The sequence below is a fragment of the Salvelinus namaycush genome, chromosome 24 (assembly GCF_016432855.1).
Source record: "Salvelinus namaycush isolate Seneca chromosome 24, SaNama_1.0, whole genome shotgun sequence".
In the NCBI taxonomy this organism is placed as follows: Eukaryota; Metazoa; Chordata; class Actinopteri; order Salmoniformes; family Salmonidae; genus Salvelinus; species Salvelinus namaycush.
In genome coordinates, this window is record NC_052330.1 from 1532744 (window position 1) to 1557654 (window position 24911).

Below are 24911 nucleotides of genomic sequence, written 5' to 3' on the forward strand. Positions count from 1 at the left end.
CATTGCACACATTGATGGCCCACAATGGATGAGGAGGGGCTATCTGACTAGCTCGAATGAACCCATAAAGCACAGACAAGAGGTACAGAGATTAATTGAATCAATCCAACTACCGACAAGTGTGGCCATCATGAAATGTAAAGGACACAGCAAGGAAAACACAAAGATCAGGGAAGGAAATGACATGGCAGATCAAGTGGCGAAGGAGGCAGGTGGCTATACTACCCAACAGATGATACAACGGACTGAAGAGACCCAAGATGAATTAACCATAGATACTGTGAGACAGTTACAGGAGGCAGCAGATGTGTATGAACAAACTGTGTGGAAAAGACATGAAGCCAGAAGAGATCACCAAGGAATCTGGAGATCACACAATGGGAAAACGGTGGCCCCCATTAAGCTGCTCAGGTCAATGATACGGGAGGAACACAACAAAGCACATGGGGGTTGGAAGAGCGTGGCATAGGCCCTGGAAATTGTGTGGTGGCATCCACACATGCAAGACATGACAAGAGAAGTATCAGAAAGCTGTGAAATCTGCAAAGGTTATAACAACAAGGTTGCACTGGGAGCAGTGATTGGGAGTTTTCCCATACCAGATGCACCTTTTCAAGACGTCACGGACATGGGACAAGACAACCGAGTTGAAGGGAAAAGATACCTGTTAGTGATGGTGGATAGGTTCACCAGATGGGTGGAAGCCATTCCAACTGCAAGAGAGGATGCTAAGGCAGTCATCAAGTGGCTAAGGAGGGATCTCATTCCAAGATTTGGGGTCCCTCGAATGATCCGATCCAACAATGGGTCCCACTTCAAGAACGAACACCTGAAGGAGGTCGAGCAGGCATTGGGGATCACCCATAAGTTTGGGTCGGTATATCGGCCCCAATCTCAGGGCCTCGTAGAGAGAGCCAATCAGACTCTGAAACGAAAAATGGCCAAAATAATGGCAGGAACGAAGCTAAAATGGGTAGACGCGTTACCTCTGGCTTTAATGTCCATGAGAAATTCACCTGGGTCAGACACACACCTTACAACACATGAACTGTTGACAGGGAGAAGAATGCCAGGTCCACCTGCTGATAACATGAGTTTGCCTAGACTAGACATTGCTAAAATCAGATAATCAGATTATATGCAGGCTCTAACCTCTCTTGTCAAAAGACTGTCCAAACAGGTGGTGGAGGTCCGAACTACTGCAGTTGAAACCACAGAAGAGAACAGAGACATCCTGGTGGGAGACTGGGTGAGAGTGAAGGTGCATTCAAGGAAGTGGACAGAGCCCAGGTGGAAAGGCCCGTTCCAGGTGAAAGAGGTAGCGAGTCATTCCCTGAGGGTAAGCACTGAGCATAAAGACACGTGGTACCACCGAACTCACTGTGCCAGGGATTCAGCCCCAGGAAGAACATTAGATCAAGTAGGTGAAGACCTAGCCAAAGTACAACCATAGGATATGGGATGCTCAAGCTTCCTGTTGATCTCCATACTGTCAGGGCTAGTAACCCACGCAGCAGGGAGCATAGTAATCAGTTTAGAGGAAGGGGAATCTCAGGTGCTAACTTTAGAACCCTGTAAGATATGGACATGGAGAAATGGGGCTAGGAGGATAGGATATCTGTCCGATACACATTCAAGGGGGTTGCAATGTATTGACGTCCTATGCTAGGAAACGACCAACTTATCTGTGTAATGGGAGGTGGTGTCCCTATTGGGACTATATGATAACTAATGTGGGACAGTTTTGGGAATGGAGGAGAGGCTACCCATATAAAATTGGGGATCCGTCTAAAACTGAGAGATTCTCAATGATTTGGAAGTCCTCTGCAAGGGACTATTTCTGTAAAGGTGATGAAATCCTACTAACCATCAAATCCATTAACTTCTACTTCATCACAATCCCGTATCCGGGAGCACCCCCATCAGTAAAAAAGCTGACTAGCATAGCCTAGCATAACGTCACAAGTAAATACTAGCATCTAAATATCATTAAATCACAAGTCCAAGACACCAAATGAAAGATACACATCTTGTGAATCCAGCCATCATTTCTGATTTTTAAAATGTTTTACAGGGAAGACACAATATGTATTTCTATTAGCTAACCACGATAGCAAAAGACAACTTTTTTTTCCCACCATTTTTTTCCTGCATAGGTAGCTATCACAATTTCGACCAAATAAAGATATAAATAGTCACTAACCAAGAAACAACTTCATCAGATGACAGTCTGATAACATATTTATTGTATAGCATATGTTTTGTTAGAAAAATGTGCATATTTCAGGTATAAATCATAGTTTTACATTGCAGCCACCATCACAACTCTCACCAAAGCAACTAGAATAACTACAGAGACCAACGTGAATTACCTAAATACTCATCATAAAACATTTATGAAAAATACACAGCGTACAGCAAATGAAAGACAAAGATCTTGTGAATCCAGCCAATATTTCAGATTTTTTAAGTGTTTTACAGCGAAAACACAATATAGCATTATATTAGCTTACTACAATAGCCAACCACACAACAGCATTGATTCAAGCCAACAATAGCGATAACGAATAAACCAGCAAAATATATACATTTTTTCACTAACCTTCTCAAACTTCTTCAGATGACAGTCCTATAACATCATATTACACAATACATATAGAGTTTGTTCGAAAATGTGCATATTTAGCGGCACAAATCGTGGTTATACAATGAGAATAGTAGCCAAGCTGCCAACAAAATGTCGGGAGAAATCTTGGGAGAGGCACCTAATCTAATCATTAACTAATCATAAACTTGACTAAAAAATACAGGTTGGACAGCAAATGAAAGATACATTAGTTCTTAATGCAACCGCTGTGTTAGATTTTTTAAATTAACGTTACTACGACATACAGCGTGCGTTAAAGCGAGACTGCACCGAAATTAATGGCGGAATATGAGTTTTACATTTTTCAACAGAACAACGAATTAACATCATAAATAGTTCTTACTTTTTGATGAGCTTTCATCAGAATCTTGGGCAAGTTGTCCTTTGTCCAAAAGAATCGTTGCTCGGTTGTAGATTGTCGCCTTCAACTTTGGAATTAGCAGTAAACATTAGCCATGTGGCCCAGACGTGCCCAACTCACTAGAACGCAGCACAAAGAAATATCCGAAAATCGCAATATACTGATATAAACTGATATAACTCGATTTAAAATAACAACATTATGATGTCTTTAACCTGTCTGGCTCTGGCGTTCCGCTAGCGGAACTCCTCCCACATTCCACTGAAAAGGCAGAGCGCGAAATTCAAAAGATATTTTTTTGAAATATTTAACTTTCACACATTAACAAGTCCAATACAGCAAATGAAAGATACACATCTTGTGAATCCAGTCAACATGTCCGATTTTTTAAATGTTTTACAGCGAAAACACCACATATATTTATGTTAGCTCACCACCAAATACAAAAAAGGACAGACATTTTTCACAGCACAGGTAGCATGCACAAAGCCAACCTAACTAACCAAGAACCAACCAAACTAACCAAGAAACAACTTCATCAGATGACAGTCTTATAACATGTTATACAATAAATCTATGTTTTGTTCAAAAAATGTGCATATTTGAGGTATAAATCAGTTTTACATTGCAGCTACCATCACAGCTACCGTCAAAAATAGCACCGAAGCAGCCAGAGTAATTACAGACACCAACGTCAAATACCTAAATACTCATCATAAAACATTTCTGAAAAATCGATGGTGTACAGCAAATTAAAGACAAACATCTTGTGAATCCAGACAATATTTCCGATTTTTTTAAGTGTTTTACAGCGAAAACACAATATAGCATTATATTAGCTTACTACAATAGCCTACCACACTACCGCATTCATTCATCAAGGCACGTTAGCGATAGCAATAGGCACGTTAGCGATAGCGAATAAACCAGCAAAAGATATATCATTTTTGACTAACCTTGATAAGCTTCATCAGATGACAGTCCTATAACATCAGGTTATACATACACTTATGTTTTGTTCGAAAATGTGCATATTTAGAGCTGAAATCAGTGGTTATACATTGTGCTAACGTAGCATATTTTTCCCACAACGTCCGGATATTTTTCTGACACTTTTTCTGACACACATATTCTGACCAAATAACTATTCATAAACATAACTAAAAAATACATGTTGTATAGGAAATTATAGATACACTAGTTCTTAATGCAATCGCCGTGTTAGAATTCTAAAAATAACTTCATTACGACATCCAGCTTAGGTATAGCGAGAGAGTGCCCAAACTCTGGGCGCAAACGACTAGTTCACATGTACGACAGATATATGAAATAACATCATAAAATGGGTCCTACTTTTGCTGATCTTCCATCAGAATGTTGTACAAGGGGTCCTTTGTCCAGAACAATCGTTGTTTGGTTTTAGAACGGCCTTTTTCCCTCTCGATTTAGCAAGCACACTTGCCAAGTGGCGCGAATCTCTCCATCGTCAACAAACTCAGAGAACGGAACACGGCAAAACTCCCGAAAAAGTTTCAATAATCTGATTAAACTATATTGAAAAAACATACTTTACGATGATATTGTCACATGTATCAAATAAAATCAAAGCCGGAGATATTAGTCGTCCATAACGACAACTTATCAGAAGGCAAATCCAGGTCCCTTCTCGCGCTCTCCAGAAAACAGGAAACTGGTGACACGTCATGCCAAGAGCTATTATTCGAGCCCAGATCAAGTTACACACTCAATTTCTTCTCTCACTGCTTGTCGACATCTAGTGGAAGACATATGAAGTGTATCTAAACTAATAAATATCAAGGACTTTAATAGGCAGCCCCTAGAATAGTGCATCGATTTCAGATCTTCCACTTCCTGTCAGGAAGTTTGCTGCAAAAGGAGTTCTGTTTTACTCACAGATATAATTCAAACGGTTTTAGAAACTAGAGAGTGTTTTCTATCCAATAGTAATAATAATATGCATATTGTACGAGCAAGAATTGAGTACGAGGCCGTTTAAATTGGGCACGATTTTCCCCCAAAGTGAAAACAGCGCCCTCTGTCCTCAACAGGTTAACACCTATATCGAATAAAATCAGAGCCAGATATATCTAAGGCCTATAACGGTAGCTTTCCAGAACGCCATCCTGAGGTCTGTCTTGCGTCATGGCGAATGTTGAAAAGACTGCACCCCACGTTCCAAAACCCTTTATATGGCCTCAGATCTGCCTAGCAACACCATTCCAATTCTCACTATTTGCTGACATCTAGGGGAAGGCATATGCAGTGCATCTCGACCAATAGAAGACATGCAAATTAATAAACTGACCCCAGAACAGCCTGTCTGATTTCAGATTTCTCACTTCCTCACAGGAAAATTGCTCCAACTTGAGTTCTGTTTTACTCACAGATATAATTCAAACGGTTTTAGAAACTAGAGAGTGTTTTCTATCCAATAGTAATAATAATATGCATATTGTACGAGCAAGAATTGAGTACGAGGCAGTTTAATTTGGGAACGAAATTTTTACAAAGTGAAAACAGCACCCCCTATTGAGAAAAGGTTAAGCTCTCTGATGCAGGTCTCTACACCCTAGGACAGGACAGAGCCGGAGCCGATACGATGGGTGTGTTTTCTATTAAAGTGTTGCCAAAACCACCACAGCAATCCCAGATGAGCCAGAACCAGACACACTCCTCCGCCACTCCAGGACCCACTCCAGCCCCACCCACTCAGGCCTTTAACCCTGTACAGGTAATTAACATTAGGGATATGACGGATAGCGAACAGTTAGGTACTGAAACAGGATATGAGGGACGAGAAAACATGTGGTTGGCTTATATGAGGTATACCGCTAAAACATTGAAAAAACAGGACTGTGTCATCTGCGGTCATGCTAGGCCTAGTCTAGCCACACATCCATTTGCTCTAGGTAGTGGGGAAGGATGGAGGTGTGTAATGGAGAGTTTTTACCATGTCAAACCCAACTCCTCCCTTTGTAAGACCCTGTCACTGGTATTCCCGGAAGTCTCTCCTCAGGAAGCACCATGGGGTGTCAAGGCATATGGGGGTAATTACAGTTGCATTACTGGTATAGGGCGAGGAATTGACTATGGGCGCTTGCCAGAGGTGGATTGTATCAGTAATGTGACCATTAATGGCACTTGGCAAGTAGATGGCCTAAATCAAACTAGAGGAGTAGCCGATGTTTGGTGGATGTGTGGTCCTAACAGACGTTTAACCCTTATCCTTAAAGGAGATTGGCAAGGCACGTGTGCACTGACTAGTATAATAGTTCCTCTAACTATCATTGATGTTACCGCTGAGCAGCTACTAGGTTCCACTCAGGAGGGATCCCAGGAGCAGAGTGAAGGGAGGCATAGGCGTAGCGCACCCTGGACTGAAGGTACTGATAACATCCATACCAACCTCCTGGGAGTCCCCATAGGGGTTCCACCTGAGTTCCAGGCACTGAGCAGGAATGATGGTTTATGGCATTTGTTGCCACTTATTGGTTCAGTCATAATTGATGCAAGGCAGACCTCATGGATTAACTATATCTATTATAACCAGCAACGTTTTGTTAACTAAACCCGAACCGCACTAACAGGCATGTCTGAACAACTACAGGCGACCTCCAGCACAGCTAGGCAGAATAGGCGTGCCCTTGACATGATCCTGGCTAATCAGGGGGGTGTATGTAAAATGTTTGGAGAACAATGTTGCACGTTTATCCCTAACAATACCAGTCCGGATGGGAGCATTTCAAAAGCTCTGAGCGGGTTGGAAAAGTTATCTGTGGAGATAAAGGGTTTTGCAGGTGTGGAGGAGGGTGGACGGTTCCCCTGGCTGGGTGGTTGGTTTGGTAAGTACACTGCATTGATGGTTACTGGATTTCTGACCCTAGTAGTTGTATTCCTTATGTTAACGTGTTGTGCTGCTTGCATCATACCTTGTTTAAAGAAATCTGTTACAGATGTAGCGAAGGCTGCTGGTATGATGCCTTTTTCTGATGCTCCGGATCGAGATGCTGAAACTGAGTCAAACTACAGGAGAAAGATGGGTCTGACTGAGGATGACCCTTGGTTTGCTGTGGGTGAGGTTGTCGTATAAGAAAAAGAAAAAGAAAATAAAAAATTAATTAATAAAAATGAATAAAAAGAAACAATATACCGGTACTTTTTATCCAGGTCATTACGTTTGTCCTCCCTGTTGTGAAGGTTTGAAGTTCCCGGGTGGCAAGGAGGGAGAGACCAAAGGGTTAAATTTAAAAAAATATATATTCTGTATGTAATCATGTTGTTGTGATGACACCCTTGGGGGTGTCAAAAGGGGGAATCTAAAACCCCACTGATGTTTTTTATATTGTTTTGCATAAAAATTATACATTTCATGAAAAAAAAAAAAAAAGAAACGATCCTCCTGGTTGAAGGTTTCAAGTTCTTGGGTTCAACGGCAACCCAGTATATGGATATATAAGTTGGTTACACCCCATGAGGGTGTAAAAAGGGGGAAATTGTTAGGATTTATGATTATGCACTATAGCCTGTTAGCATATTGTTTGAAGATGAATATTGTTTTGTTACACACACACACAAACAATACAGATGTGTGTGTGTGTAGGTGTGTAATGACTGACCAACACAGGCCAAAAAAGCTGTGGTCAATCTGGAGAGGGGAGGGGTGCATCTCTCTAGGCAAACCAGGGCGGTTAGGGCACTGACCAGTACCATATTAGGAATTGTTTGAGTGAAGAATCAAGGGGGAGACACAAGACGGAGCTAATCTACCCAGCAACCAGATGTGGACAAAGGAAAGCACTAAGGGACTTGGACAAGTCCAGGTGCCACCAAAGGCGGAGCAAGAGTTTAAACCGCGCTCAGCCTCTACTATGATAGCCCAACTGGACGAGTTGGAACTAAAGCTGTCATAGTATAAGAACTGCTATTTGAGTACATTCCACAGTTCCCTGCTTTACCCTGCGTGGTGATACAGTGAACCCGTATATACGAAAATTGCATTTACCATTTATCGCTTGAGTTTAATTAAAATACTTAATATATATTCGGTGACTCTGAATCACATTTAGTCCTGATACCAGATTTGAACTGACGCAAATCTCTTTCACTAATAGCCGAGCTAGGTGTGAAACCCCCCCATCCCATCACAGACCAGATTTGGTCTAACGACCAATGTAATGCCTTTTCAAATAAGTTACCTTACACGTTATGTTGGCTGACAATTTGTTAGCTACACTGTCCTTACGAACCACATATCATTACAGCACTATGTACCGGTATGTTAGCTAACTACCGAACGTTAGTAGTTGTACATCAAACGTGCCAGTGTATTAACTATAGGCTAACTAGCCAACGTTTATTGACTTGATTATTCTCGTCATTCTTAGTTTAGCTACATGTCGTTGTGCTTCCTCAATGGACACGCGGGTGCTTTCGTAAATTCGCTCTGGCTAGCTACAGGCTGGACAATAGAACGAGTCAAAATTCACCCAAGGCTGAAAAACGGCCTAATAAGAACGTTGGCTAAGCGGGAACACTAGCGCGAGCCCATAGCAAATGAATGGAATTGAACGTTCGCAGAGATTCTTTTGACTGGAGTGATGCTTAGGATTCCATTAAAGATATATCCCGTTTTATTTTACCACTACAGTCTGTTCATCGGACGAAACTGGAGAAAAATAACTAGTGTCGAAAGTAAACATCCGCACCTCGATGGTGTCACCGTACTTATGTCTGCGTAATGAAAAAGTAGGGTGAAAAAGAAAAAAATATGTTCTAGCGATCGATGACAAATGAAATGGTGCCCGTGTAACAGTTTTACTTCTGTCCCGAACCATTGACCCTTTGCACACATAGACAACAGTTACCCATCGCTCCACAAAAGCCTCGGCCCTTGCAGAATAAGGGGAACAACTACTTCAAGGTCTCAGAGCGAGTGACGTCACCGATTGAAACGCTATCAGCGCGCAACCCCCAAACTAGCTAGCCATTTCACACCGGTTACACCCAGCATAACCCCTCATTCAATTACGCTAGTGGCAAACAGTGACATGTGAGGAGCAGGAACAGCTATAGCCCTCAAACTCACCTCTGGGTCTCAAAGCCAGTTCCACCACATTTCTTCATTGTTCTCCTCTAATCGGGGACTGATCTAGACTTGGGACACCAGGTGGGTGCAATTCATTATCAGTTAGAAAAGAAAACCAGCAGGCTCGTAGGGCAGGGCAGCGTTTCCCAAACTTGGTGTGCATTTTGGTTTTTGTCCTAACACTACACAGCTGATTCACATGAACAAAGCTTGATGATTAGTTGATTATTTGAATCAGCTTTGTAGGGCTAGGGGAATAAAAAGAAAATGTGCAGCCCTTTGGGGTTCAGGTGACTGTGTGGGAAGCCTTTGTCATAGGGTAAAAGTTGAATACCCCTGGACTGTAGGCTGCACACCTTGGGTCAAATATTAGATTCTGTAGCTGTGTATTTTATCAAAACAATTCTGTTCTACAATGGTTCGTTTCCTTAGCTCAGGGTAAGTAGTAGCAGGCCTAGAAGAGTCTTATGTGACGCAAACATTTGAGTTGTGCTCTTCCTCCTTTTAATCAATCATAATAATTTGTCAAATGCCTTACAGGTTGTTTTGCCTGTTGGCAGCTGTGGGCATACAAGCACAACAGACACCATCTATAAGTATGCATTTTTCACCCTACAAGTTCAACCACTAAGCGTTTGACAATATTTATTTTTTGGTTTTTAACTAACCTTTCCCATTCCAGATGACCTCAACGCCGAATGCCTTGGTAACGTTATTCGTTTGAGTGTCTCACCTCTTTTTGAAGAGGTTGACGCTGTCTTCAGTGAGTTTGTCTCTTCTGATTCTCCTTTCATAATTCATGGATTGATATTGTTTGTCAACTATTGTGTTCACACCATCTCCATCCATTCCAGATGACACACAAATCATAAACCTGACGCCTGGCCTTGCTACTCAGTGTGGATTCAGCTTTAAATTTGACCCCATGGGGAATGCCATGTTTTTTGCTTCTCTTCAAAACTGCTTTTCCCAAAACATGGTAACCCTAAGCACTGTAGTGTTTGCTTGAACTTCAAATGGACAGTTTGCCTTTCAGTGTCACTGCATTTGCAACCCATAATGTAGCAACGTCATTTTATTTAACCTTTGACATGGAGTCATGCTGAGACCAGGCTCTTACAGATGAGCCCTGTATACACAAAGTTACAAGTCAATATTTGCATCACTAGATGAAAAATGTAATCATTGAAAACAAACGCATTCTTCAGTAAAAAGGTCCTCAATAAGCCTGAGTTGCTAATTCATAGAATTTTAGAGCATGGAGGTAATTAGAAGTACGGTGCCAGAAACATTTTAAGCAGTTTTACCACCCCTGGGTCTGCTATCTCTTACCTCTAAGTTAACGATGACGTAAGGTACAGCAGAAGTTTATGGAGGGCTTTCAGAGGGCCAGCCAACTTTCTGATACAGACTGCAGTGATGTGTACTACAGAGCTCTTCTCCTGTAGTGTGGCTTCAATAGTGGCAGCTGCATTCATATAGGCAATTTTGCCACAGTCTATAACTTGCATGAAGGTCAACTGAATTATTTGTTTTCTGCTATATAATGAAAGGCTTTAATTATTTTTTTTCCTTCCCCCTTCATTTTAGGATGATAAGATGTTCAGCTTGGTCATGCAGTTCAGGCTGCCAGGAAACCACATGACTGAAGACCCTGTGTATAGAGTGGGCAAAACCTGTAGCTACACCCCCTGGACCTCCCGAGAGATTCTGTGCGACCGCAACTACATGGAGGCAAGTGAGCAGAGCATGCCCCAAAGGACATGTTTACAGTCGAGCTTGTCGTACTGCCTGTATAAATGATCTGTCTAGAGCTACAACTGTCCAGTGTTTCATTTCTTCTGCTTCTGTGACACAACGTAGAGGGTCTTGACTCTCTCTCAATTCAATACTCCTTAATTTAAGGAGGCGAGTGGACAGATTGAGAACTGGCCCTTGATTTCATATTGTATGGGAGGGAGAAAATGCATAGGGAATAATGGCCTTTCTTTTCTAGGTGTCTGTCAGAAGGACTCTTCCAGACATCCAAACCGTCCCTGAACAGCCCACTGGAGGCCCGAAAGCAAGGAGCGGCAACTTCCGGAGAGGAGCTGAGGTAGCCATATTTCAGTTTCTGTAATTTCACTTCAGGATGGCGCTAAACATAATGTGCATTTGTTGACAATTTGTTTAATTCCTGTTTCCATTCCCTGAGACAGGCTGTTGCTGCAGGATACAAAATGACAGCAGTCGTCTTTAGTCCTAGCAAGAAGGTCATGAGTGTGGATGAGGTCCAAAGAAAGGGCTATGCAATAGCCAACACTCCCACACGGCTGGTGTTAAGAAGCCCTCATAATGCAGAGGAGACATACCTCCAGAATGTAAGCTGACTTTCTCCACTTCCTCCATGAACTGGGTCGTATTCAGTAGAGCAAAAAAAAATGGAAATGGTGGCCCTACCTGAACTCTGCAACATATTGTTAATACGGTGTGCCCTACTGAACACGGCCCTGGTGTGGTTGCCCCCTGAACAGGTAGCTGGGGTTCCGATGCGGGTGCTCTCAACCTCAACCTTCTTTGAGCAGAAGTGGCTGGTTACTCGAGTAGATGCCACGGCTGTTTGTCCAACACCAGGTTGAGTGTGAAATAATGGACTAACTTGGCAAATTAAGATCCTATGAACCCAGTTCTTAATTGGCTCCAGACAAGACTTTGATTTGTGTTCAGTTGGTAAAATGTTTTGGGATGAACTTTTTCCAAATAATGGCACATTTTGTTTTCAGTTGCAAAATGTTTTGTTATGATGTGCACTTGGCTTCTTGTTTCACTGCAGGGGCAGTGGCCTTTACTCCAGAAGTGATCACCTGGTACATGCCCAAGCACATAGACCCACTTTTCTCCTCTGATGCCTTCACCATGTTGGAGGTGTACATGGGAATTGACGCTAAGAGGCTGGACACTGAGGAAATGGCTGCCAGAAACTACTCGGTTTTAGTCACAGAGGCTCATATTATTGTTGAAATTCCGGTGGGGGCGGTTGGCGGCTATTTCAAGGTCAGCGTTGGATGAGTAAAATGTTCCTGTTTAATTTCTAAATCAAATCTTATTTGTAGAGCCCTTTTTACTGCAGCAGTTGACGGTGCTTTGCAGTAACTCTTTGCCATCTCTCATGGGTAAACTCCTAGAAATGTTGTCTTGTGTACAATGTTTGTTGAGCAATTGTCTGCTTTATCAGGCTAATATACAATGGATTGGTGTGTGTATACAGTCTGACACATTGGATTTGAAAATTGTGTGAATGTTGCAAAAAATGACACTTAAACATACTCTACTGTTTGTCCTTCAGCCGCTTGAAATTTGAGCCCAAATATCCACACTAAAGTATTGTTTACCTGACTTTTTAGGGAGCCGGTAGCTTTGCCACTCAACTGAATGCAAGCAACGTTCGGTTACACTCGGCTACTGTTTACATATTGTGCAAGTGTTTACTTTGCGTGTCGGTTGCTTTGAAAATACACACCGCCGGAAATGCAAGTTGACAACCATATGCCTACCAGCTCTCTAAAGTCGGGTAAACCAATATTGTCTTAAATTGAGCGACTGAAGGACAAACCACACAGATAACCGGTAGAGTAACATTCTGGCTTGTAAGGAACATTTAGCTGTTTTTGCACTCCACTTGTGTATTACAGCCTGAATGCATCACTCGTCTCCCTTTACAGAGCCATATTCAGGATGACCAGTACTTTGTCACTTACACCATTGAGCCCATGCTTGAGTTGCTGTGGATCGAGGAGGTCGCACACGAGGACACCAGCTACAAAGTCCTCTTCCCTATCACAACACCTCCGATGGCCAGGCCTCCACAAGTTCGCAACTGTGAGTCTGGTTTAGTTAAATAGTGCCTATGGTAATTTGGGATGCCTGGGTTGTTCATTAGGCACAAAACATTAGAAAATGTACTGAAACGGGGAGGCAATAACAAATGTCCATTTTCAACTTCCATTGTAGCGCATTTCGAAATGTTTTCCTTTGTTTGCCAATGAACAGACACGCCCTTAGACACAGTTCCTGAGCAGGCAGTGTTTGTGCTTGAGTTGGGGACCTTCAACCTAGATGTGGAGCTGCTGAACATCACCTTTCCCACCATGGTGCTAACTGTTGCAGAGTGCAACGCCAGAGGCTTCAATGTTCAGGAGCAGAGATCCCTGGACAACACCTTGAAGAGCTTCAGGATGGAGGTGCCCTTCTCAGACCCGGTGGTCTTTAAGGAGGTGTGTTTCTGTTAAATGCAAAGCCACACGCAGTGATTTGTACATGCCCTAATAAGTGGGCCACCAACAAAATATAAATAATGGCGCAAGTGTACTTTGTATCCCTCATTTACTCAAGTGTTTCCATTATTTTGGCAGTTGTATGCATTCACTTGCCAATAGTGCTTGATTTAGAGGAATGAGGGCAACATTACTTCAAGTATATAGTTTGTTTTAATAGTCCACATATGTACTTAGTTGTCACTTGATATTGAATAGAGTTCTGTTACAACAATAATGCTATCAATTGACCAATGCTTTTAACTTCACTACAGAGAAGGGCGGAACAAGGTGTCACAACCTTCACTCTTCAGCTGATCTACGGCCTGGTCGTCTTTCCAGAGTACGCTCCTTTCTCTCACTCTGCCGTTGTGGACGCTGTACTGCTGGACATTGGTATGTCTCTGGACTACGCCAAACTACTGTTGAATGGCTTCCTCTCGTTAATGATTGCAGTGAAAGCCCAACTAGCCATACTGTAGGTTTTTCCTATGCGGTCTCTCTACAAAGAAAATGTTAAGCTTTAGAGTATTTGGACCCAGTGTCCTGTTCCTGGTTTGCCAGGATCGTGTTTATTCTGAAAACAAGGTTTTCTCCTTGGACAAGTTCAAGTAGCACCTTGCTGTTTGTGCTTAATGAACACAACCCTGTTTGTCCTTGTAGTGCCACCCTCAGTCACTGGCAACTGTGATCAGGTGAACTTTCACATCACTGTGGACTACAGGAACCAAGAGCCCTTTTTCGTGGTCTTGGTTGGCAAGCGGCTGCTTAACCATGAGCTTGCTCAACAGTATTTAACAGAGGGCGACGCAGACTTCACCATCACGTTGCCCTTCTCTTCGCCGGACGCAGTGTTTGAGGTACGATGCTCTCCCAAAACATGTTAACCTAAATTGCAGCAGCTAGCCTCGCTTTCCTTACCCTGTATACATGCATACAATATTGGACTAATGAACTCTCCCATTGGTTCCCAGTCGGTTCACCCGTCCTCTGTCAGGAGCAGACTGGATGTGGCTCTGTTGAATCCTTACAACAACATGACCATCAAATACTTTTCCCTGGCTTGCAGCTTCCTCAAAACGCTGACTGGTTGGTTCTCAAACTATTACTTCCGATAAATAGTCGCTTGACATGGTTACCAAACCTGGGTTCCTTGCAAATACTGTGAGTCTAATAGTAGTGCCAGATGGGCATGGTTTGCACTTTTGGTGCTATTCCATTGGTTCTACTGTGCTCAATAAAGTGTAACAAATACAGAACCTGTCTTTTGCTCCCCCACCCCCAAGAGTGTTTCTCTAACGGAACGATGACTGCGCTGGCGGTAAAGGTGGAGTCTGCTCCCAGTCTGAACCCCGGTCAGCTGACCCTGAGCGACCCCGCCTGTGGTCCCACCTACAGCGACGATCGCTTCGCCTACTTCCACTTCACTGTCAACTCCTGTGGCACCACCAGGAAGGTAAAATGACTATTACCCTGAGGTGATGGGTACTGTGTATTTACGGACTGTTTGCTTCTGCAGGCTGTAATAAGTCAATTCCCCTCTACTACATAGTTTATCAACAATGTCATGCTGTATGAGAACGAAATTTCCTTGCCAGATGAATTTGAGGTGAAGCTGAATGGCACGACGTCTTCAGAGGAGGAATATCAGTAAGTGCATCACAATTTTAGATTTTATAGGTTTTTTAAATTCTTCACCAATTGCTCAATACTTTGTATACAGGGGGAAATGTGCCTCTACTACCAGTGTGTCCACTCCACTGCTTGAAGTTTACCCTACATCCCTCTTTTTAGGTTAAAGGTTTCCTGCTACTATGTGGTCAACATCACTCACACATTGGCCTTCCTCACCAGGCCGCGTGATAACGAGCCTTTTGCCGAGACTGGGATGGGTCGACTAATGGTCAGAATGAGACTCGCTCAGGGTAAGCGTGCACAAATTCAGAATTTTCAACTTGGCCTCTAAATTCTAATCACTCCTGATGAAATGGAATATAGAATCTTGGAAGGTGTCCGTTACAAAACCATTCCCAAAAATGTAAGCCTTATGATATATTACTCTTGCGTTCTGAGATCTACAGGTGTGGCTATGGAGTAACGGTGAAGAGCTGATTTGGGATTTTGTCAGAAGCCTCTGGTGGGGGGGGGGGGGGGGGGGGGGTTGCTATAAATGGCTTGTGTTAATCAGGGCACAACAGGATATGATAAACGAGTGTTTCTTAATGGACAAGGTGAGATGGTACCTCGCTGTTTTGTGCCCGCTGAACACGACCCCCGGTTGTCTCGTTCTGTGTTCCAGACGCCTCGTATAACACGTTCCACCAGGAGGAGGACTATCCAGTGGTGAGGTACCTGAGACAGCCTCTGCACTTTGAGGTGGAGCTGACCAAGTCCTCTGACCCCAAGGTAGCGCTGGTGCTTGACCACTGCTGGGCCACCCTCAACAAGGACCGTGACTCCCGACCCCGGTGGAATCTCATCATTAATGGGTAACTTGTTGTTTTTGGGCCTAAACAAGTGTTATTCCACAGGTGTGGTTCCTGAGTATTTAGCAACTTATCATGCTTGACAGGCCATTTACTTTGGCTACCGTGGCTATGCCCCCATCCATAGGTAATGAGTGGTCACAATGGTTTGAGCTTAAAAACGATGTGAGCAGTATGCGGTCTGTCACCAGATCTCCACCCAAATGAACAGTTATGGGAGATTCTGGCGTGTACCATCACATGTTATTACTGCAGCGTAGCATTGAAACAGAACGTATGACGCAAACAAACGACTCTAAACCGCGTTGTCTGAAAAGCATCTAAAAGTTTTGTACTGATGAGAAATAAAGGTCTTCACAACTTTATTCCACCTTTGCTTGTAAAATATATAAATGTTATCATCTAGTCTAAATAACAGACTTGTTTTACAATGTGCTCACCAGTGATGCGGTACAAGGGAGCCATGTAAATCTAGTTTGGAAAATATGGCAGCAATGTTTGTCAAGAAAGAACTCCCTAATCCCATTCACTGCGCCCATTGCCTGATCTTAATTTAGTTTGGCCACTTCGTAACAAGTACAAAGATTTGTCACATGCTGGAGTACACGTGACAAGTAGTTTACAATTAACAAATCAAAAAGCCAATTGTTGTCACCTCCCCAAATACAAGCCTAGCTTAACCGTAGCACGAAAGCTAAACAGAGTTGCAAGATATAGATCAATCCATTAGAGATACTCTTAATGATCGGCTATGAAAAGCCAACTGACATTTACTCCTGAGGTGCTGACTTGCTGCACCCTCGACAACTACTGTGATTATTATTAATTGACCATGCTGGTCATTTATGAATATCTTGGCCATGTTCGGTTATACTCTCCACCCGGCACAGCCAGAAGAGGACTGGCCACCCCTCATAGCCTGTTTCCTCTCTAGGTCTCTTCCTAGGTTTTGGCCTTTCTAGGGAGTTTTTCCTAGCCACCGTGCTTCTACACCTGCATTGTTTGTGGTTTTAAGCTGGGTTTCTGTACAGGACTTTGAGATATCAGCTGATGTAAGAAGGGCTATATAAATACATTTGAGTAAGTCCTTGGGAAGGTATTGTGGAGAGGATGATGCAGGAAATATTACTAAGATGGGGGATTTATCAAGAGTTTTTCTAAGCCAAATACCCCTGGAAAGGGGGGTCTGATCTGGCAACCCTGAGGTACCATAGTTTACACTCTGATGCCGTGTTCAAATCAACTAACGGCATGAGGTGTTTGTCTTGAATGCACTGAAGTCTATGGGGGTACTCCGAGATCCCAGTTGTCTTAAACACCATACGTCAGTCGAGTCTGACAGACGCTTACGTGATAACCCGACTGCATTGTATGGCGTTAGCTCATATTCAGTACCACCTTCAAAAGTGTTTTACACACGTGTCCATTACAATCTAGGCAAGAATCAGAATGCAGGCATAAAATGCTTAAGTACATTATACTTACGGTATGCTACAGTAGAAATGACAAAACGTTACACAGAAAATAAGGCACTTTGATAGGAATGTCCACAGTTATATGTAAGGAAGGCAAATGTGCCAGGGGGAAAGTTTGTGCAAGGCCTGTTCTGACTAGATGTGCAAATGTCTGTATGCTTGAAGGAAAGTTTGTCTGGCTCATTCAAATTCTCAAAGAAATTGTCTGCAACAGTGAAATGGGCTACTTTTGTGAATTAATGAGGCAAACTTAGAAGTTGAAACGGCCTATAGAAAACTAGCAGGTAGTGTGCCTTGGTTTGAGGTCAGCGTGGGTTAACTGTCCACATTTTGGAACGGTGAGTGCATACTGACATCCCGTGCATAAAATAAACTCCCGCTGGGGCGACTGTTGAAGATATTTGGAACTCTCGTGTGGAAAGGTTAAGACACTATGTTGGTGTTACCTACACCTTTTTACTCAATGTTATCCTTTTGGTTTGCTACAGTTCAGTGCTGTGCCGAACTGATGGTCAGTCGAATGGAAATCGAGAGCGGCTGGCAAGCTTGGCTTGCCTTTCCGATTGGTTTCATACAACTGCTCTTAACACTGACTGAATACTTGTTGAATTCAGGCACAAGTGACCTCTTGTGTTTTAAAAGTTATTGCACTAAACATAAAGGATGGTTCACACGCCTGTGCAGCATGGAAGTTGATGTTTGAAACTGAATAGGATCAGTTGACAGGATCCCTAGAAGTTGATGCCACTTTCAATGGAATTTCCTGTCCTAGAGGAATGTCCTAATTGGGAGTTGCTTAACGTGAACAAATACCACGGTCAAGTGTAGCAGCATCTTGCTAACCTTATTTAGCTAGCTAATGTTCATATTTAAAAAAATGTCACACAGCTGGGTTTGTCATAAGCATTGATTTGGGTGAGCACTTTGCCACAGATGGACACCGCTGGCCTAATTTTTTACTTTGCCATCTTCTCAAGAATTTAAATTGGGTAACCTATTGAAAGATTACTTATTTTTCCTACATTGTAATGGACACTGCAACCTTTGGTAGATGGGCTACAATGACTTTGCCCATGATTATGCACGCTGCAAATGACACTTTATTTTGCGGGTGCCTTTTCAGTATCTGGATACATGTTACACCAAGCAGTGTAGTGAAGCAACTTTATGGTCAAAACCATTTATTTGGGGGATCGGGTTTGCCAAATGCTATCAAATCACGCCATTTTAAAATTTGGCACCCCCCTATTTTAATTTGCTCCGGCGGCCATGTGGACACAGGGCTCATCTGTCACGGGTGTAACTTTGCAGCGGTTTATTAAATCAGTAATGTCATCCTGGTGGGGGTGGTAGCAGTTTAAAAAAACAGGCTGAAAAATGTTTTTTTGTAGATCATAGGAAAAGACACCACATTCACATGGCTGTGCACGAAATGGGCAGTTCAGATTTGTCACTTCAGCTGCAACTATATCATACTTGGCTTAAATCGTTGTGCAAATCCTGAGAAAGCTCTGGCAGTCTGTCAGCTCAAGTGGATTTGTACCGGTGTGGGCGTTTGTCTCAATGTAACGTCTTCAGATTTCACAAATCCCTTTCTGCTAATATCTGTCAGTTAAACGGTAAATGATAAACCTCCCAAAGATGCAAATAAAATAAAAAAGTAGGCCTAAACTGTCAATGCGTAGGTTACTTTGTATAGTAGAGCTGCTCCCTTCACAGAAGTCCTCCACGTGTCAATCTGATGCCATGGGTGTAGAATTTATTTTGTGACCAAGAATTGCTTTATTTTGTGACCAAGAATTGCTCTGGCGCATTGCATGAAATTCTTAATTAAAATGAAGTACTTATTTTGAAAAATATGATACTGACTGTCTATTCGGCAACTTTGGTTAAACCACGGTCAATTGATCAATATTCAGGTCGCCTGTAGTCTGACCATTCTGGATCATTTAGAATTTGAAGAACCATTTAGAGGGACGTCTCACCACATGAGAATGCATTCATGTCAATGTAATTGAATACACATGTTGGACATACGACGTAGACATTTGACATCCGTCATTTAACTAGCTATAAAAGCTATTGCAGTAGAACAAAAGTAATATTGTTGATGAGAAATGCTATGGCATTGCTAGTATGACCCTCCCTTGACGGAAAAAAAAATGTACTAAATCAGATTTTTCCAGGTCTGATGGGCCAAAAGATCAGAAATTAAAACCAACAAACCACTGTCGTGACGTGACCTTGAATTATCTGAGGACTGTTTTTAATTGTTACCAGACTCTAAATGAATCGCGTTAGGATTTGGGGTGCCGAGGAAGCGGTTTTAAAGATGCCGTCTCCCGACTTAAACTCTAGACGGTAGAAATCTATTACATTGCATCCTTTTATGCACTCTGGCCGCCGGGGACAGTTCTGTCAGTCTGACACGCTCTCTGATGTCACTCGTTGCATGGCTACTTACTATGCACATTCTCTAGGGGAGTTTCTCTAACACGTTCAAAAGTGAATACTGGAACAATATTTCTAACATAAAACTGGTCAGAGATAAATGAATGTCATATTGCTTTTTAAAAAGGAAATACTGGAACTATAAAAGTGCTCACACTACAGGTAGGAAGTCTCGAGCCTTTACATTGTATATGAAATATGTTGGGGGTTTTTCAAGACCGAGGTATAAGAGTTTTGGTGGGAAAAGCCTGTTAACAAAGACATTCCTTTAGTTCATACTGGAGGGGGAGAAGGAACCCCCTTCTGTCATTTACAACACGGTTTAAATTGATCTGATCCTCACAGGACAGTCATGACACCATAAGACTTCGTATACAAGGCGGTTGGGGTTTAGTGGTTTCTTGTTCCTAACTTAGTCCCTCTCTCTACACTGGCAGTTGTGAGAACCCGGAGGATCCGTACCGTGTGGTCTTCCACCCGGTGGTAGCTGACGCCAGGGTCCAATTCCCCCCTCACGTCAAACGCTTTGAGGTCTATATGTTTTCCTTCGCCGAGAATGCGGTTGAGCCGAGTGGCCAGGTAACAAAGTTCACCCAACAATCTTTATCGGTTAATTTTGTGTGGCAATCATCCCTTTAAAAAAATCTTTGATTCCTAGGTCTTTGTCCATTGTGATGTGGTCATCTGTGACGCCAGTAGTCCCTCTGGCGGCGCCTGTAGTGGACAATGTGTGCATCAAGACAACTTGAAAAGAGGTAGGTCTTGTTTTATGCTTTTCAGACCCTGTCAGACCATAACTGAACTAATAGGTTCTCTCTCTCTCTCAACAGGTCAACGACATGTCAAAGACCTCTGAGGAGCATCATTTGTATGTTTCTTCTGGATACATTCTTTGGGTGTAATGTCTTATTCTAACATGTCAAATAAAGTGTTCTATATAACAATTACGTTTGCTTTACTTGCGTGGCAACAATCCTAACCGTTGGAGCTAGCTTAATTGTATCTGATTTGCGCATGTACTTTAGTGGATGTAGTAGGCTAGTCATCTGACGTGTCAATCAACCCTTTTGTAAGCATGGAACTCTGAACCATCCACCGGAGATGAGTGTTGCGCACCAATTTCCCGTCTAGGACGAACAATGGGTGTCAAAACAAAAGCTTTCCAATGTCCAGTAGGAAGAACTGACTCAATGTTATAGCAGATGGTGGTTTGTGAGGCCAGCAGGGCTGTGGTTGGCTGCAGGCCCCAGGGAGCGCAGCAGTGTTGGGAATTTTCAACAAATTACAACTTTCCTTGATACCTCTCACTAGCTTGGTTTCCATCCAAATATGGACATTACTTTAATGATATGCATGTCAATCTCAAATGGGATGAGCTTGACTTCATCACTACTTGTTTTTTGTAAGAAGTGTTGACAAGCTGAATGTATTTACTAATAGCGCACAGCTCGGACACCCATGCATACCCCACAAGACATGCCACCAGAGGTCTCTTCACAATCGCCAAGTCCGGACTACGGAAGGTACAGAGCCATGAATACGTTGCAATCTATTCCGCATCAGGATCAGATTTAACCGTTCTAGCCCAGGGGTTCCGCTAGCGGAACACCCACAACATTCCGCTGAAACGGCAGCGCGCGAAATTCAAAAATATTTTATAGAAATATGTAACTTTCACACATTAACAAGTCCAATACAGCAAATGAAAAACATCTTGTTAATCTACACATCGTGTCTGAGTAAAAAAAAAAAAAAAATGTTTTACAGTAAACACATTTGTTAGATCACCACCAAATCCAAGAAATACACAGCCATTTTTCCCAGCCAAAGATGGTCACAAAAGCAGAAATAGAAATCAAATGAATCACTAACCTTTGATAATCTTAATCAGATGACACTCATAGGACATGTTACACAATACATTTGTTTTGTTCGATAATGTGCGTATTTATATCCACAAATCTCGGTTTACATTGGCGCCATGTTCAGAAATGCCTCCAAAATATCCGGAGTAATTAGAGCCACGTCAAATAACAAACTCGTCAACTTTGATGAAAGATACATGTTTCACTTAGAATTAAAGATACACTTGTTCTTAATGCAACCGCTGTGTCAGATTTTTTTTTTAACTTTACGGGAAAAGCACACCATGCAATAATCTGAGACAGCGCTCAGATATAGACAACATTTCTCCGCCATGGAGTCAACAGAAATACGAAATTACATCATAAATATTCCCTTTCATCAGAATGCAGTGCCAGGAATCCTAGTTCCACAATAAATCGTTTTGTTCGATAATGTCCAATTAGCTACTTTTGCTAGCACGTTTAGTTCACATGTCCTGGCGCCGGTCCAGGGGAACTCGGACAAACTTCATTAAGTTATCCTCTAACTATCAAAAAAGCTGACTAGCATAGCCTAGCCTAAAGCCACAGGGATATCATATAATAAAATGTTCATGAAATCACAAGTCCAAGACACCAAATGAAAGATACACATCTTGTGAATCCAGCCATCATTTCTGATTTTTTAAATGTTTTACAGGGAAGACACAATATGTAAATCTATTAGCTAACCACGTTAGCAAAAGACACCACTTTTTTACTCCATCAGTAGCTATCACAAATTCGACCAAATAAAGATATAAATAGCCACTAACCAAGAAACAACTTCATCAGATGAGTCTGATAACATATTTATTGTATAGCATATGTTTTGTTAGAAAAATGTGCATATTTCAGGTATAAATCATAGTTTACCATTGCAGCCACCATCACAACTCTCACCAAAGCGACTAGAATAACTACAGAGACCATCGTGTATTACCTAATTACTCATCATAAAACATTTCTTAAAAATACACAGCGTACAGCAGATGAAAGACACAGATCTTGTGAATCCAGCCAATATTTCAGATTTTCTAAGTGTTTTACAGCGAAAACACAATATAGCGTTATATTAGCTTACCACAATAGCAAACATCACAACAGCATTGATTCAAGGCAAAAATAGCGATAACGTATAAACCACCAAAATATATTAATTTTTTCACTAACCTTCTCAGAATTCTTCAGATGACAGTCCTATAACATCATATTACACAATGCATATAGAGTTTGTTCGAAAATGTGCATATTTAGCGGCACAAATCGTAGTTATACAATGTGATTAGTGGCCAAAACTTCAAGCAATCTGTCCGGCGCCATCTTGGAGAGGCACCTATTCTAATCGAAAACTATTCATAAACTTGACTAAAAAATACAAGTTGGACAGCAAATGAAAGACAAATTAGTTCTTAATGCAATCGCTGTGTTACATTTTTAAAATTAACGTTACTTCAAGCATACAGCGTGCGCTAAAGCGAGACCGCACCGAAATTCATGGCGGAATTATTATTTGACATTTGTCAACATAAATACGAATTAACAACAAAGATTGCTTACTATTTGCCGAGCTTCCATCAGAATCTTGGGCAAGGTGTCCTTTCTCCAGAACAATCGTCTTTTGGTTGAAAGATGTCCTCTTCTCATGTGGAAAAAGCAGCTAACGATAGCCACCCACTGGAGAGGTGTCCAACTCGTGAAAGCGCATCACAAAGAAATCCAGGAAAATCGCAATAAACTGATATAAACTGCTATAAGTCGGTTTAAATTAACTACCTTATGATGTCTTTAACAACTATAACGAATAAAAACATGACCGGAGATACAGAACTGCTAAAACGAAAGCTTTGCAGGAGGCCATTGTGATGTCCCTGATGCGCCAGGCGCACCGTTGAAAGGGCGGTACTTCCGTTCCACGGTCTTATATAGGGCCCCAGATTGCGCAATCCACTCCATTCAAATTCTCCCCGCTTACTGACATCTAGAGGAAGGCGTATGTAGTGCATGTAGCCCGATGGCTTACATGGGGACTTATAAACTGACCTCAGAACAGGGACCTCGATTTCTGAAATCTCACTCCCTGACAGGAAATGTGCTGCAGAATGAGTTCTGTTTCACTCAGAGAAATAATTCAAACGGTTTTAGAAACTAGAGAGTGTTTTCTATCCAATAGTAATAATAATATGCATATTGTACGAGCAAGAATTGAGTACGAGGCAGTTTAATTTGGGAACGAATTTTTACAAAGTCGAAATGGCGCCCCCCTAGTGTCAAGAAGTTATATTCCAGGTCCCGTGTGGCTCACTTGGTAGAGCATGGCGCTTGCAACGCCAGGGTTGTGGGTTCATTCCCCACGGGGGGACCAGGAAGAATATGTATGAACTTTCCAATTTGTAAGTCGCTCTGGATAAGAGCGTCTGCTAAATGACTTAAATGTAAATGTAATATTCCAGGTCGAATAAACTGGTCAAATTAAGTAGAGAATCAATCTTCATGATATCATATATATATCCAATAACTTTCCAACCGGAGCATTCGTTTTTGTCTACGGCGTAATGGAACACATGGCCATATCATGACTAGCGCGCGTGACCAGGAACTAGCATTCTGCCAGACCACTGACTCAAATAGCTGCCATCCGGCCCCACATTCCACTAGAGGCTTCATTCCACGTTCTACTGACTGTAGTGGAAGGCGTAGGAAGTGCGAACAGATCCATATCTTACTGGGATGTGAATAGAAAAAAAATCAACCAGCCCCAGAATTTCCACTTCCTGTTTGGAAGTTTGCCTGCCATATGAGTTCTGTTATACTCACAGACATAATTCAAACAGTTTAAGAAACTTCAGTGTTTTCTATCCAATAGTAATAATAATATGCATATATTAGCATCTGGGACAGAGTAGGAGGCAGTTCACTATGGGCACGCGATTCATCCAAAGTGAAAATGCTGCACCCTATCCCTAAAAAGTTAAAGAAACACCTTACGGAACAGCGGGGACTGTGAAGTGGTTCCTCCTTTAAAAGTTGCGAGCTTGCACCGCGGGACGACTTCATTGCTCCAGACCACCACAAGGGGGAGTTGGCGCACTGTGGAGGATGAATCAGAATTAGTTGGGTAATTAGTTGGTCATTTATGAACATCTTGGCCATGTTCTGTTATAATCTCCACCCGGCACAGCCAGAAGAGGAGGCCACCCCTCATAGCCT

At 42.3% G+C, this 24911-nt stretch overlaps 1 protein-coding gene across 1 annotated transcript; it reads left to right on the forward strand.

Moving 5' to 3' along the window:
• Positions 1-628: 628 nt before the first annotated feature.
• LOC120019236 lies at positions 629-20743 on the forward strand. Its single transcript, XM_038962557.1, has 19 exons — positions 629-877; positions 1181-1339; positions 10705-10848; positions 11111-11209; positions 11313-11474; positions 11628-11727; positions 11927-12147; positions 12816-12972; positions 13144-13367; positions 13682-13802; positions 14070-14266; positions 14381-14495; positions 14693-14862; positions 14959-15056; positions 15201-15331; positions 15706-15895; positions 20256-20397; positions 20477-20573; positions 20649-20743. Exons 1-19 carry the CDS (start codon positions 629-631, stop codon positions 20672-20674), a joined length of 2802 nt encoding a protein of 933 aa, XP_038818485.1. The 3' UTR covers positions 20675-20743.
• The last annotated feature ends 4168 nt before the right edge of the window (positions 20744-24911 follow it).